General features: G+C 40.6%; 1 protein-coding gene and 1 long non-coding RNA gene across 2 annotated transcripts in view; one reads left to right on the top strand and one right to left on the bottom strand.

Annotated features, from left to right (window-relative positions):
• The window catches only part of pde8a (phosphodiesterase 8A), a 57,588-nt gene extending 46,010 nt beyond the window's left edge, over positions 1–11,578 (bottom strand). Inside the window, exon 1 of the mRNA XM_022199709.2 lies at positions 11,137–11,578. Within this exon, the coding sequence (XP_022055401.1) occupies positions 11,137–11,289 (153 nt within the window). The 5' untranslated portion in view covers positions 11,290–11,578. The remainder of the gene's footprint in view (positions 1–11,136) is intronic.
• A 625-nt stretch (positions 11,579–12,203) lies between these two features.
• Positions 12,204–16,738, top strand: part of LOC127530843 (uncharacterized) — a 31,319-nt gene continuing 26,784 nt past the window's right edge. Inside the window, exon 1 of the long non-coding RNA XR_007937550.1 lies at positions 12,204–12,907. This is a non-coding gene — a long non-coding RNA (uncharacterized LOC127530843). The remainder of the gene's footprint in view (positions 12,908–16,738) is intronic.

Below are 16,738 nucleotides of genomic sequence, written 5' to 3'. Positions count from 1 at the left end.
TACGCTGCAGCTCAGTAGACACAATTCACAATGAAACGATATAATTCTAAATGAATTCTAAAAATAACGGCTTGCTCTCTTTGTACTGCAGCACTTTGCACTACTCCTTATACACACTGTCCCAAATCCAGCCATTTCTAATCACACACTCATACACATTCATTGTTTTTCGAGCCGTGCTTCCAGAGTACGCCCTGACCTTTATTCTGTCTGCAGTGACATCTCTCCTACCTCACCAGATAGTGCGGAAACTCAAGCATACGGGAATGCACATACACACACAGAGGGAAGACACCGAGTAACTCACAGGAGACTGAACTTGTCCTGGAATTCAGTCCCAAACGCCCTTGAATGACGTCCGTGGTTTAAAAATACAGAGTTTGCAGAAAATGGATAGGTTACTTCATCCTTGGTGACCTGTCCCTGTTTCTCGCTGGTGTTCCACACACTGCGAGCATCACCTCGCACTATCGCAGAACCCATCAGATTATGTGAGCCGCTGCAATCTCCGGCTTTTACAGTTTGGCACAGAAAAATGAGAAGTGGATATTTAATACTGGCGAGTCCGGACAAATAATTCTGTACACAAGAACGCGCAAAAGAGCTGACGACAGCACAGAAAAAAAAAAAAAATCTCCAAGTAGTTGAACATTTTCGACCAAGATTAAACCCTCATGACTACATAGACTGTGTACATCGCGGCACCAGAGTGTATGTGATCTATGTGTCGCTGTGCCAAGGAGAGTAACTGAGGCCTGGCAGAGGAGCTGCTCTTCGCCAGGCCAAATGACGAGGAGAAGGAGCAGGGGATGCATTCGTTAAACATGGACAGAAATACAGTACATGAGGCTGTTTGCTGCATCAAGCCAACTGCCAAACTGTTAAACTGAGACTTACAGAGATTTCAATTCAAAAGACAGATGAGGGTTTAAATGTGATTACGCTGCCATATGTCCTCGACTTTTATGCATCCCCTGTGGCTGCATTTATCTAAATGTGTCTCACTCTTCCCTCTTCGTCTTTTCCGATTGCTTTCGTGAACGTTGTAGACAAGAACGTATCCAAGTCAGCATGACCGCTTATTATCTGGTTTCAAGGATGAGCCAAGTTCAACTTTCAAATCCTGCTGATTAAAGGCAGAATTTACAAACTATACAGCAGTGTGTAAAGTTAAAGGTAAGATGCAGGACTTTCGTGAAGATGTATTGAAAAACATAAAAATCAAAGCAGCAGCACTTCTAGTTCCAAATGCACTACGTCCTACACAATCACATCTTTGATTAGAGCTTCCCAGCCACCTAAATGAATACTTCTTTCAAACGGCACAACTCCAGTTTCTAAACGCTGGCTTTCGGTCGACTGAAACTTTAAACTCCCTCAAAAACTACAGGAAAAAAAACATACAGAATTGTTTTCACATGCTTTGTAGTTGAACTTCCTGTGTAAAATCGATGGAGCGAGCCTTTAAAGGAAACGATACGTAAACGAAGCTCACTGGAAATGAGTGTAAATTAATTAAAAACAGAAGACGGATCCACGCGAAGCAGAGCACTTTCTCCAGTGTTCACCTTCAAGGTATTTCTGTACTTATCCAGATTACCCTGAAATCCTCATAAGACCTGGACAATCCTAAGCTATCCAGGGCTCTGGGGCAGCCCCTTACTAAAACCTCCCCTTCTTCTTCTGCCCCCAAATGCCACCTTCAACACCAGAGCTACTGTGCTGCTGGTGTGCACACTGGGCTGCTTCATTTTCCCTTTTTATCCACACCCACTGATCCATTTTGCTGTATATTCGCACCCCACAGAATATTTAGGATTCTATCTATATTTTTCAACTGTAAACCCTTTAAAGTTTTTCTACATCTGCTTCATTTTCACTGCAGCTCCTGACCAGCCATGTGTTGTGGACATTCTCCTTCCCCCTCAGAGCTCAGTCCAAGTAAGGTCAAAGGTCAATAAAGCAACAGGACAAGCTAAAGGAGCTTGGGAAGTCTAAGTTGGACTCTGCCTGGTCCAGTGACACTACAGCGTACTGTAATCTTACCAGGAACCTTTCCATTGCAGTCAGCCCCTCCTCCCTCTGAGTCCGGCCAAATGCATAACAACAAGACAAGCAGCGCACAAACAACAAGCTACAGCAGTAAGAGCGAGAGTTCATTAGTCGGCAGGAACTTTGCTGCCAGAGCCATACCCAACTGTACAATCTTAATTACCTCACCAGCAGGGTGGCCTAAAGAGAGGATTAGAATTAGCAATACTGCAGCCACACCACCCTCTGCTCTTTCTGCAAACTCCGCCTCTCCACGGCGGCTTATATGTTTTTGAAAATATCAGAAGTGGTTCTCAGCGCTCTTCAGATGGCTGCAGGGGGGGAGAGGGCATTAGATAATCAGCGGGCTCCCCCTCCTCTCCTTCACCTGCTAAAACAGGAGCACTGATGTCACTGTTGCATGAGGGATTAGTGAGTGACACAAGCTGGGGCTTGGCACACAAACTACACTTGATTTAAACACACACAGACACTGACTGAGAAAGACTGCATGCCAATACACACATTAATGCAAGTTTGCAAACACACAGATTACTGCAAAGTCTCCTACTGCTTACCAAGATAACTGTTAATGGACAGAACTATAAGCAAATAAAGTAGTAAACAAAAAGTGTAGTAAAAATCCTGTCAGCCTGCTTGAACATAACCAGTATGTTCAAGCAGGCTGACAGGATTTTCCAGCTTGAATAAGTCTAAATTTGCCTTTAATTTACATAATACATAATGTTTCGCTTTATCATTGCGAGAATCATTTGAAGAACTTTCAAACTTCTGAAAAAAAGTCTAAATAATTTGAAGGATTCTGAAACTGACTCTGGTTAAAACCTAATTCTCGGAATCACTGAACAGGTGATTTCCGGAAATTTGCAACCGTCTGGTTCAAACCATATAAATTGGCCTTTTTAGTGCCATAATGTAAATATAGTAGCATTAGAGCTTCAACATGACATATTTCAGTAGCGATTACATTTCACAATGAGGTACTAACATTCCAATGCTTCCAGCCTCTTTCTGCACCAATCCTGATGTTTAAACTGAGTTTCCTTAAAGAAGTTCTTAACAAAGGAGGACAGATTTTAAAATCTTTAAGTTCATTGCTAATCAAAAACAAAAATAATAATTACATCAACAATGATCGCATCCATTTCCTAAATGTTCTACAACATGTTCTATATCAAATTAAAACCTGACACTGCAGACAAATTTACATACACGCTGCATGATCTCTAACCAAACTTTTAATTAAAAACAGAGTCAGACGACACAAGCATTGTGGGCTGACATGTTTTTGAGGGATTACTTTCTGGCAAAGGCTTCCAATTTTCCCGTAAGTCTCAGATGACTGACAGTAAGTAAAGAATGATGAGATGTTGCGGCAGTGATAAGCAAACACTGAAAACAGAATCCCAAAACCTCAGATAAAACCAAGAAATGATTGGGTGCAAATGCTTCTGGTAAAAAAAAAAGAAGAAAAAGAAAGGTGGGAGAGGGCACTGATCTACAACTATGCCAACTGTGTGAGGAAATAAGCAAAAGAAATTCATATATTATTAGTGTGTTATGTATACTGCAGACCAATATCTCATATGGCCACAGGAAGCTGATCTGGTTACAATGCACACAGTTAAAAACAGACGACCTGAGAGGAATGTAATCCAGCAGGTGCAACAGGTACAATAAATGACAGAAGTGCTTCTGACAGAGAAGCAGGAATGTTTAATCTATTGATTCACTTCTAGTAGATACTCAGAAGTGGGCTCCATTGTTTCCCACGTGCGTCAACAGTGCTTCCGACTTGCAATGCTAGATTGAGGTGAATAATTGTCCTGAAACTTTGCAGTCCAAGTTTCCAAACTGGAAACTGACTGGTCTGGTTCCATCTCGACCTGAATCCACTTCATTAAGTCAAAGCCAAAAAATCTGGAGCATGACAACCATCCTCAGCTGTCGGGCCAAAGATACTTTCCTTGACATACGAGATTAGATCGACATGTAAAATATCAAAGCACCTTATCAAAATGTTTTAAATTTAATATATAAAAAGAACCAAATGTTACAGGCCAATCAGGACTTGAGGTTCTGCAGGGATGGCAGCTGAGCAATGAAGACCTTCCTGTTTCTGTAACTTGGCTGCACGTTTCATTTGCATGTCATGGTCAAATGATTTGGATTGGCACAGTTCTCTTACAGTCTGTCATATTTAGCTTTGCATGTGGTGAAGCCAGATGATTACTAGGTCAAAAGTCAATTATGCAAAAAAGAAAAAAAGAGAAACAAAAGGTGAAAAAGACAGAATTAATTTGAACTTCCTTACTGTTGAGTACAAAGTCAAATCTTAGCTAAGGTTTGTGCTAAATTGTTGCAAATGTGTCCTTAAAACCACACACCTTGAAACACAATGTGCACCATCTGTGCTCTGCCCCATAAAAATTGCAAGGGATATATCAACCGCGAGTACAGTATATCTTCAGAGCAAAAGACAGGACACAGTCCAGAGAGTTTTGCGTCATAGCTATGTCCATTAAAACAAAAGGAGGAGACGAGCTCTGCTGGCTTAATGCGGCGTTCAGCAGGTGAATGCGTGTATCGTGTGTTTACTACAGCCAATAAGCTGCAGGCCTGTTCACTTAAATCCACTGAGGCTCTTGTCTGCTCAGCACTTCTTTGGTGAAGAAAAGGCAGTAAAATGAAGTCAATGCCTCGGGAGCATTTTGATTCGAAAATAGTTTCAGATCAGCAGCCAAATTTTGCAGTCTGAATACCCATCAGGTTTATAGATTTAATACCAATTTTTAATGCTTTGAATGTCTCGCCCCAGAAGGAGTTTTTCAACTTACTGTGCCATACACAACCTTCCCCTTAGTTTATTCTGGCTGCAAGGACAGTGGTGTGATGGAGCATGAAAATGTCCAAAGTACTCCAGTAACCAGATGCTGTTAACACGGCTGTTAGCATTGTTAACACGGTGTGTTGTGCACGGTTACAGCGGTCCGCAATCACCACATAAGGCTCCCTTCCAAAGGAGGTTTAAAGACACGCCTGTGGGTACTGACACTGTGACACTATGTAAGATTGATGACTCTCAGATGAACTCTTACTTTGGAGGAACAATGATAGCGTGTTCTGTACATGGTGTACTTTTCAAAACCCCTCTTAAGTGAAGCTTTAAGACCTCGAGAGATCTTTGTACGGACGGTATGCACATGACATTACTGGAGTATCTGAATGATGAATAAATCAATTTATATGATTTTTTTTTTAAAAGAAAGAAATACAGCTGAAACAGTGAGCAGTTGTGATGCTACTAAGTGAGCAGATAAGCTCAGACAGCCAGAGGCTAAAGAGGAGACAAGAAAATCAGTTACTGCAAGTCAGAAGGACAGCTGGAAGGATGTACGATAACTTGAATAACAGAAAAAAATCTAAGCACAATCATATGTTTCTAATACTGTGACTCCATTTCTAAGATTTTGGTAAGCTCCTGTTTGTTTTCTCACAGGCAGAGTAAAGATACAACTAACAACTCTTCAGCAAACAGTTATTTTCACTGTCAATTAATCTGTTGAATTTTTTTTCTCAATTTATCGATTACTTTTTGGTCTACAAAATGTCAAAAAATGGCAGAAAAGGTCAATCAGTGCGACCCAAAGCAATAGATGACATCCTCAAATGTCTGGTTTTGTCCACAGCCCAAAGATACTTAATTTACTGTCAAAGAAAGTGCAAAGTATTCAAATTTAAGAAGCTGGAATCAGATCATTTTCATGTTTTTTCTTCCAGAGTCACTCAAACCAATTTATTGATTACCAAAATCATTGATTAATTCATTAGATGACAGTGGTTAATCGTTACAACTCTACTCCACTAACGCTGGAATGGGGAAAATTTATTCTGGCTCTTTCCCAAGATAACAAATTAATTGTGCCAAACCAAGAAACAGTCCAGGACAGTTTCTGCAGAATTACATTTATACCGTTTTTGTTTGTTTTTGTAAAAATGAAGCCAATAATATATAATAGGTAATAATAATGGACCCTGAAGTGTGTTAGCAGGTATTCCTAAAGTGTTAAACTAGTCCTTTAGGTGCCTTTTGACTAATTTCTCTATGACTATTTAACATACAAAGTAAAATATCGGGAACTAACTGAAGCTATAACATGAAAATATTTTTTCATGTGCTCAGTGATCAATGTAAAAGATTTAAAATTTTTTACAGCAAAAGCTAAGTATTGGAAGAAAGAAAAACAAGAATGCACACACCTATGACATCTATAAGGTCCGACTGACTGTGGATAGTGTCATTATGTGTGTGTGTGTAATGTAGTTTATAATGTTGTCTGTGCTGTATTTACCAGTGTTGTTGGTCCTCTGTCTGCTTTTACTGAAAAGCCTAACCAGGGATGGGAGTTAAAAATTAGCTTAATGCTATACACTCTGTATGCAAGACATCAGATGTTTTCTGTGTTAATTGCAGGATTCCTGATCAATCAATCAATCAATCAAGTTTCAAATGAATTCTGCAAGGAAAGGGTTAATCAGCAGCCAAAGGACAAATATTTAGAAAAAATAAATTAATGTACAATTTAAAAAATCCTTAATTAATTTCTGTTAACATGTGCTTTGTGTTTTGTATTTGTTTTCTTGTAACTAAAAAAAATTCCCGGCTGATGGATCAATCCTTCTCAGAGACAGTAATGATGTCTGACACCGCAGCAGCCAACACACGAAAGAAACACGAAAGAACCGCACTTCTAACAGACCTTTGAAACACGACTATTTTCTGTGTTCGCTTCCACACTCCGTCTCACAGTGACACTTCTCAGCCTTAAAAGTCTGGATGCACAGAGCAGGAGGCTCCACACATCAGTGGCAGTTCGCCACGACCCCTGCAGATGCTCACAGCCCAAAAAATTAGGAGAGGCACATTCGAGGAGGAGCTTTAAAGGCCACCAGTGGACCTGGGCCCACTCACGTCTACATTCCTGTGAGCTTCTGAAACAGAACAGAGAGCACTGCTGCAAAGTACACACTTGTAGCGCCTTGTTTTGGAAGAATACCATTTCAGTAATCTCATGAAACTATCACATGCTGGCCTTATGATACTAAATTCTCAACCTGGAGGGAGAGCAGGACAAGCTTTGAATGCGGCCTTATTGGTTAAGACTATTTCAAAAACAATGGGAGGTTCTGTTTCGTAAGCACAAGCACCGATTGACACCCCACAAGTGAGCGAGCTCTCGAAGATGAAGAGACCCACAGTGTCTGCACTCAAGGTGACAAAGGGACTTATCATGTTGTCCTAATTTGATATCAACTGAGAATTAACAGCAGACCTTTCAGCCACTGTATCGAGCACCGGAGCCATTTAATGTTGGACTAGTTCTGGGAAATTAAACGTACAAACACTGTTGTAAAACATCTGACCCTGAACTTCTGGACATGTCATTCTACATGCAAACAAGGGTGATAAGCTCTCAAGCTGCTTAGACATCAATCAGCGGACTGTGGTCACTCCCTGGGCCCCATCTTGCTTCCTCTCAACTCTTTCTGCTCATGTGCCAGTGGAGATAAATGACAAGGCAAAAAAAAAAAAAAAAAAAAAAAAACAACAAGAAACTCCTTACTGCCCCTGCAGACACTCCAGACAGACAGGAAGGGAAACACAGGGACACTGTAGCTGACATTTTGTTTGAAAGCCACATTTAACATCTGTATTTAAGCAGTTTCTTTTCGTGTCAGAGAATTAAAACTGTGGCAGATCCTGCCATTACTACAAATATGCATGTGCACTTCCTTGCCAAAATAACAGCCTCATGTCTGTCTGTTAGATACGCAGCTAGTTAGCTTATCTTAGTGTAAAAACTGCTAGTGTGGCTCGGTTCAAATGTAAAAAAAAAACTTGTCTGCACATCTATGGCTAACAAATTAACAATTTCTTTTTGTTTGTTTAAACCATGCCTTATAGGACCAGAACTTTGCCCCAGTGGGACTCAGACTGCTAACTGTGGTTGTCTGCCAGGGGGTTGGTGCCATGCTCGGAGCTATAAAAGACCACTGTACATATACACAACATCTTCGATAGGCGCAGATAAGCACAGTCCATCAGTTGAGGCCTGCAGCAGCTGTACAGACAACAGGAATCAACTTGCACGTCTATGCAGAGAGAGGCTGCTCCTATTTTGCATTAAATCATGATTGTGGAGATAAATGTGCGGCTTCACATGAGGGACAAAGTTGCGCAGAAGTTTGATATCCGAATAAAAAAAAGCGAGAGAAGGCAAAAGAGCCAATATCAGTCTCGGTCCTCTCAGCCAGCAGAAAAAGCACAGTGGATTAATTCATCACCATGCTAAGCCTTTGCCCTCCTCTGGAATAAATTACCCAATGACTCTCAACTTAGACTAAACACACACAGACACACACACACACACACACAGCCGGCCAGAGAACGCACACAGAAACAGTGGGAGAGGAAACTGACAAATGCACAGAGACTGGCCCAGGTCAGCAGTGTATCATATCTTTTACAGCACACTCTTTAAAAGTAAGATGCATCACATGAGGTGCAACAGTTTGCCGGCTGATAGAAAAAGCAAAAAGCCCTCCGAGTGCCTTCTAGGAATGAAGCTGGAGGGGTGCAGCTGAGTGATTCCACCACTTATGTTAATGCACGCAGAGGCAGGAATCAGGCAGCAAAGTGAAATGGCATTACTCTCCGGATACTTGTAAGCTTAGCACCTTTCATCGGCCCCTTTCCATGAGAGGTAAACGGCAAAGCTGATTCCACGTTCGCCGTTCAGAGGAGGTGGTCGGGGGGGTTGAAGCTACTTGATTTCCTTGAGTGGGGGCAATCAGACTGGAAAAGTCAAGGCCAGATAAATGGTGTTATGTTTGGCTGAGGTTTTTTTTTCTCTGTCTGTTTGGTCCCACTCACACACAAACACAAAGCCCACTATCACAGGACCTTGTACTTGAGCCTTATCATCGCCAGAGCAGCCCAGATGGTAACGTACCCTTGACAAAGACTCGCATCGCACTCCCAAACTTTCTATTGAATCTTTCTCACACTGCAGACGCTCGCTCTGTCTCCGAGTGTAAAAAAAAAAAAAAAAAAAGTAAGAAAAGATACGGCACAGTTTTTAACGTTTGCTGATGAATGTGTGCGCGATTGCTTTGAGACGTGTACTAAAAACAAAATAAGATGCACTAACTTTGAGATTTTGTCAATCTAATTTGCTTTCTATGGGGATGTGCAATTAATTAATGTCTTAATTATTGATTAAGCTGCAAATTAACCATTTCACAATTAGCTTTTTTCCCTGTTTTTGCTTCGTTCAAAACTTTATAATCTCATCAGACAAAGATAACCCCACATTTAAGAAAGTTATAATGGAAAAAATATGTTTTAATTCATTAATTTTCTGTCGTTCAACTGATGGTTCAATCGACTAATCAAGTCACATCCACTCACTACTGTCACCATGGAGGTGGGGCTGTACTGTTCATATATTCTGAATGATATGCAAAGAAACGAGTGAATGACAGCATCTTGCATAAGGGGCCTTATTAAATCTAGCAGGTGCACAATTCCACAACAATCGATGGCCATTATCAATCACTTTTCAGAAGAAGAAATAATCAAAAGCGCGACAACAAGCAGCAGAGGCATGTGTTGCCGAGCCTCGAATGCATCACGTACACGTGATTTTTTTTTTTTTTTTAAATGGTACTTTTTCACGGTGAAATTTAAATCGCCCTAAGGAAAGTGCGGAGGATGCAAAAAAGATGACACTTCACAGAGCGGGGATTAACCATTTCCAGCTGAAGAAGATTTGCATGGCCTACCATTAGTCTAACTCAATCAGGGAACTAATTCAATCAAAGGCACAGTGGGCGTCTTGACGTGGGGGCATCTGTCACACCGACTTCTCACTGCATCCTGCGGTGACATTTGGCCACAAAATTCAGCTTGACAGAGGCCCTCGAATAGCCTGCGGTCTGTCAGACGAACGCACAGAAACATACACTCACGCAATGCTAAAAAAATAAATAAAAATAAAAAAATCACAAGATCACACTTTTTTTCTCCTCCTTTAAACGGGTGTTTTGTGCAGTTGTCCAAACATTACAGTGAAAGCTTCCTTCCCTACTTTTATCACCAGTGTGACTCTCCTGCATCACAATTCTTCAATTAGAGACAGAAAAGCTGCTCTCAACTCTTAATTACTCAGCTTTCTACCAACAGGACGCCCCCTTCCACCATTAAAACCGGGATCTTTAGCTCTGACTTTGCAGGGAGGAGGTACAATTCTCTCCTTCAAACACACGTCTGCTCTTTAATCTGAATTTATGTGCATGTGTAACCTCTTGTGCAATAAGAGCCAGATAATAACAGCATCACCTTGATTAGAAACACCTATTTAGCGCTCACACAGGAGGAGCAGGCACAGCCCATGTTGTTATATTTAGTGTAATTATTCACGGGCCAATACACAAATGGGATTGTTGTTTTTTGCAACACACTCATGATTAACTTTTTTTGCAATTATGGAACAAAATCCTCGACTCCTGCTTTGCCTAAATGACCAGCTTCATGCATGAAGCACAAAATTTAGGCCTTGATGGGATCCTGCAAGAGAGGAGATGCTACCTAAAAGTGTCAGAAAGAGGTTAAATGCTCAGATTTTGCTTCTATCAAGACAGCGAGCACATAAAGCGACTCAAAAGTTCCTGCTTCATCCTGAAACTACAAAGAGAGCAATACCTCAGGTCAGTGCGAAGGGCCCGTGACCCCGCAACCTTCCATTGAGTGTGACCAGTTTCCTCAGAGTTCAGAAAGAGCAGCAAAAACGTAAAGTCAAGCGTGCAAATTTAGAGTTTTAAAGGAGTTTAAATGGCAATAGAGCAGCATAATGATAAAAAAAAGCAACATGGTGAGCGTGCACATTGTGTTGAATGGTGACATTCTGTAGTCAGCTGCACAGATTTATGGTTGCATTTTTACAATTTTCACAAAAAACACACTTTTCACTCTCTCACACACACAGTGTTTGTGTAAAATGTGATGCATGCAGATTCCCTCACCTTGCAGCTAGGGGGTTTTAGGGGTAGTCCAGAGGCAGGATTTCCTTGATGCTGAGTGGTATTAGTCTGCTGGGGTGAGTGGGAATCCTCGGACTCTTTTCCACTGTGGTAGACCACCCTATCAGAGATATGAATACTTGAAGCACAGCCCATGCTTCAACCCACTTCAGCCTCTCTTCTTTTTTTTTCTTCCTTTCTTTCTTTGCGCAAGTGCTTTACTTTGAGGCTACAAGAGTGTCATTCGCCCTCTCTCTTTTTGTGTGTGTCTTTAAGGTCCAGCTCCTCTTAAAGGTTCATTTTTTCTAGTGTGAAAACTATACATATACATATATATCTACATATATAAATAAATATATATGTATGTATCATCTAGGCCACAGCAAAGCCAGTTCTCCAATTTCTCCAACACAAGGCATGAATAATATATCTTCCTAACCCCCACCCACCCACCCACCCACCCCCCCAGACCAGGAAGCTGATTTCCTCCCTGTGTTTTTCACATGAAGTTAATTGGAGATCTTTTAATCAAAGCAGCTGTCTTGTCCTTGGGAGAAAAAAAACTTGGATTCCGTTATTCTTCAGCTGCTCAGATCCCCATGGATTTTTTTTAAATATATATTTTTTATCCTTCACTCCGGCTCCTCTTCTCGCCTTCTTCGTACCACATCACCATTTTCTCATTTTTTTTCTTCTTCTTCACTTCAACTTCACTGTTATCAAGTAGGCCCTGAAACACACCATGCAGTTCCCCCTCTCCGCCTGCTTTCATGCAATAGTTTTATCCATTTTTTGTGTCCAGGGTTGTTTTATGTGCAGTCGTCCTCCGCCACTCCGGATCCATCAACAACAACAACAACAACAAAAATTTAAAAAAAGATTCCTTTTTAAAAATGTTGTTCCACTCTCTTGCCCACTTCTTCAGCTCAAGACACGGGCCATAAACCGGTTCTCACGACACTTTGCTCCAGTCCTGAGCGGTTCATCATCAACAGGCTGAAATATTCACACTGCAGAGTGTTATTCTGGCCAGTCGCTCCGATGTCAGACACCCTTGGTGAAGCGTAACGCCATGCAGCCCGACGGAAAGCTCCATTTATCAGCCCAAATTCGCCAATTTAGGACGCGGAGAAACCTTGTGTGGATGGCTCGCAATCTCCATTCAGGCATCCGCTGCCCGGTTGAGGATGATCCGCCTGATATAAGAGCTCCAAACCCGGGCGCAATTGGCTACAGTGTTACCAGGCTCCGCGATTTTCTGTCATTCTGGAGGAAAATAATACTACTAATGATAATAAAGAAAAATGTATCAGGATGTAGAGGCTGTCAGATTGTGGAGGTACCACCTCTGGAGAATGCAATCGCTTGAGAGAGACACACAGAGGAGGAAAAAAATCTAAAAAAAAAAAAAAAAGAAAGAGGAAAAAAGACCGCTCCGTTGTCCACAAGTTTCGGATCTGGAATCGGGGATTATTTCACGTTGACGAGAGCGGAGCTAAGGCAGGATCGAGCTACATAATGCTGATTTAATGTTTGTCTTTTCTCTGCCTTTTCTGGCGTTTGCCCTTCCAATTCTTCAGCACTGCTTGACAGCGGCACATCCAATAAAAGCACCCGCAAGGATTGACCTACAGCCTTTACTGACGTTAATGCAAATGAGCAGCGAGCAGCTAATCGGAGCCGCGCTCGGCGCCGCTGGGTGGTCCTCCGCTTTCCGTGGGAACTTTGAAACCCGGAAAAGAGCCTCTGCGGACAGACACGGAGCTGGATGCAGGTACGCTATGGAATAAGATTACTGTCAAAAGTATTCATCCACGATTCTAACCATTCGTATTCGTAATGTTAAACATTTGTATGTTAATAAAAAATGTGTACACAAAATTCTGCTCTCATATGCATGAGTTTGATAAATTAAGGGTTAGGATTGTTTTTACGAGTATGAACCTAAAAGTTGTGAGTGCAACTCTAATTTCTACGACTACGAAGTCTTCCCTGTGAGGACGAATTCAAGTTTATGGGTACGAGTAGAAAAATACTGGAATGACGTCACATAGGTCACAGGGGAAGGTAATCGAACACAGACTGCTCCAAACGCGCATGCGCCATTTATAAAGAGTAGACGCCGGGTGGACCCGGTGGACCTACCGGGGCAGGTGACGCCTCACAGGTCAAGTACATAACACATCCAACTTCTTGTAATTTATTTATTTCATGAAACTGTACTGTTTTAATTGATATACAGTTTATGGACGAAAGACGGTACTGCTTAGCTTGCACGCTAACGAGCCGGGCCGGTGACACATTAGCCTTCTAATGCAAGGAGGCTAATGAGGAGGCTAAGGAGGCTTAATAACAAAACAAACATAATTTGAGATTATGAATCGTGGCAATTGGCGTATGAATCAGCCCATTGTACAGCATAAATTGCTGTAAATTAAGTCCAGTTTTAGTTCTTTGCAAACTCAGACACGTGCATTAGTTTAGTTTACAATGAATCTGGCGGAGTTCGGTAAAGTTGGAAAGATATTCACAGATTCGGACTTCCGGCATCAATAACTCATGAGATATATGTTGTCAAAACATGAACGATGCCTCTTTCAAATCGTTGTAAGGTAGACAATGTGCTACAAGGCCAATTTTATCAAAAGTCGCTGTCTTTCAAGCTACAGAAATAACATTGGCGTCTATGAGCAGCCAGCGGTGCAACGAGTGAACAGGGACCGTCTGCAAATAGCAAAACCGCTGCAACAGCGAAAAGAGACATTGCACATTTATTCAATAACTTTACTCTTGTACCCTGTAGAGCCACTAAAATCACTGGAGCCATGAATCGGCTGCGGCTGGTCATACTACAACTCTTTGTTTGGTGCTAAATGAAAAATTGAATTTTAAGGATTTTTTATGATTATTTTATGAGTATTAAAATTCAGTAACTTCACTTATACACTGTACAGTCACCAAAATCACTGGAGCCATCAATTGTCTCCTGCTGGTCATACTACAACTCTTGCTTTGGCGCTAAATGAAAAATCTGAATTTTAAGGAATTTGTATTTTTTATAATTATCATTTTATGAGTATTAAAATTCAATAACTTCACTCTTACACACTGTACAATCACCAAAATCACTGGAGCCATCAATTGTCTCCTGCTGGTCATACTACAACTCTTTGTTTGGTGCTAAATTAAAAATCTGAATTTTAAGGAATTTTTATGTTTTGTATGATTATTTTATGAGTATTAAAATGGCACTTTTCTTCATGTATGTGGTATATTTTATATAACACACTGGAAAAATGGCATAAGGGCATAATGTACTTGTTTGTCCAAACACATAATTCTGTATAGTAATGGAATTTACAATCCTTACCAAAGAGAGTATCAGATAACACCAATATACCAAACAAACTGTTTAGACTGTCACCTCAAGTACTGATGATTGAGAAGAAAGACGATAAGACACTTTATTGCAAAGTTTCAGTGTCAATTGATTCATTTATACCATAATGTTAAATTGAGAGTAATATTTTTCTAGTTAAGGACTGTACAGACAATACTTGGAGGTAATAAACCTGACGGTCTGACCAGCACAGGTCACAACAAGTACACTATGCCCTTATGCCATTTTTCCTGTGTGTTATATAAAATATATCACATACATGAAGAAAAGTGCCATTTTAATACTCATAAAATAATCATACAAAACATAAAAATTCCTTAAAATTCAGATTTTTAATTTAGCGCCAAAGCAAGAGTTGTAGTTTGACCAGCAAGAGCCCATTCATGGCTCCAGTGATTTTGGTGGCTCTACAGTGAAGTTATTGAATATATATGTAGTGTCTCTTTTCGCTGTTGCAGCGGTTTTGCTATTTGCAGACGGTCCCTGTTCACTCGTTGCACCGCCGGCTGCTCATAGACGCCAATGTTATTTCTGTAGCTTGAAATACAGCGACTTTTGATAAAATTGGCCTTGTAGCACATTGTCTACCTTACAACGATTTGAAAGAGGCATCGTTCATGTTTTGACAACATATATCTCATGAGTTATTGATGCCGGAAGTCCGAATCTGTGAATATCTTTCCAACTTTACCGAACTCCGCCAGATTCATTGTAAACTAAACTAATGCACGTGTCTGAGTTTGCAAAGAACTAAAACTGGACTTAATTTACAGCAATTTATGCTGTGCAATGGGCTGATTCATACGCCAATTGCCACGATTCATAATCTCAAATTATGTTTGTTTTGTTATTAAGCCTCCTTAGCCTCCTCATTAGCCTCCTTGCATTAGAAGGCTAATGTGTCACCGGCCCGGCTCGTTAGCGTGCAAGCTAAGCAGTACCGTCTTTCGTCCATAAACTGTATATCAATTAAAACAGTACAGTTTCATGAAATAAATAAATTACAAGAAGTTGGATGTGTTATGTACTTGACCTGTGAGGCGTCACCTGCCCCGGTAGGTCCACCGGGTCCACCCGGCGTCTACTCTTTATAAATGGCGCATGCGCGTTTGGAGCAGTCTGTGTTCGATTACCTTCCCCTGTGACCTATGTGACGTCATTCCAGTATTTTTCTACTCGTACCCATAAACTTGAATTCGTCCTCACAGGGAAGACTTCGTAGTCGTAGAAATTAGAGTTGCACTCACAACTTTTAGGTTCATACTCGTAAAAACAATCCTAACCCTTAATTTATCAAACTCATGCATATGAGAGCAGAATTTTATGTACAAGTTTTTTATTAACATACAAATGTTTAACATTACGAATACGAATGGTTAGAATTGTGGATGAATACTTTTGACAGTAATCTTACTCCATAGTACGCTGGCTCTGCTTTATTTCTGCACATAAAAACCACGCGAAACGCCATTTGTGTGACGGTTTATGCCCTTTTATCTGATGCAAAACAAGTAGAGTAAACCGGAGAAAAACGACCCCGTTAAGAACAGCATCTGTTTTCTTTTAGAATATATTGAATATCAGTATAATACCAACACCAGAAGTATGTTTACTTGTCAGATTTTCATATTGCTCTGACTTTGCCACAGAAATGTTAGATATAGAAATATTTTCTAGATTCATATGTAAGTTTATGGCATAAACATAAACACTTCTCCAGTAGAAAATATTTAAAACTTGCTATCTAAAGCTACATGAAACTAATGTAGCATAACATTATTGGCTTAACCTAATGTCAGCTAGTTAATTAGTGCTACATTAAGCTACAATAGCATAACATTATCAACATAACCTAAAGATAGATTGAGCTACAGCAAGCTAATGTAGCATAACATTATTAGCATAGCGTAAAGTTAGCAAGTCAGCTAGTGCTACATTAACCTAATGTAACATAACATTATTAGCTTGACCAGTAGTTAGCAAGAGGTGTAGCAAGCTAATATGGCATAATACTACTAGCTTAACATAAAGTCAGCTAGCGCTTCATTAGGCTAATGCAGCACAACATTATTTGCAGAACCTGAAGTCAGCTAGAGCTACATATAATGTAGCTTGACCAGTAGTTAGCTATAGCTGCAGCAAGCTAATGTAGAATAACATTATTGGCTGAACCTAATGTCAAGTTGAGCTACAGCAAGCAAATAT

This window comes from Acanthochromis polyacanthus, chromosome 2 (genome assembly GCF_021347895.1).
Source record: "Acanthochromis polyacanthus isolate Apoly-LR-REF ecotype Palm Island chromosome 2, KAUST_Apoly_ChrSc, whole genome shotgun sequence".
NCBI classification, from domain to species: Eukaryota; Metazoa; Chordata; class Actinopteri; family Pomacentridae; genus Acanthochromis; species Acanthochromis polyacanthus.
The sequence above is the reverse complement of the archived record's forward strand: the minus strand, read 5'-3'. Positions and strand labels throughout refer to the sequence as shown.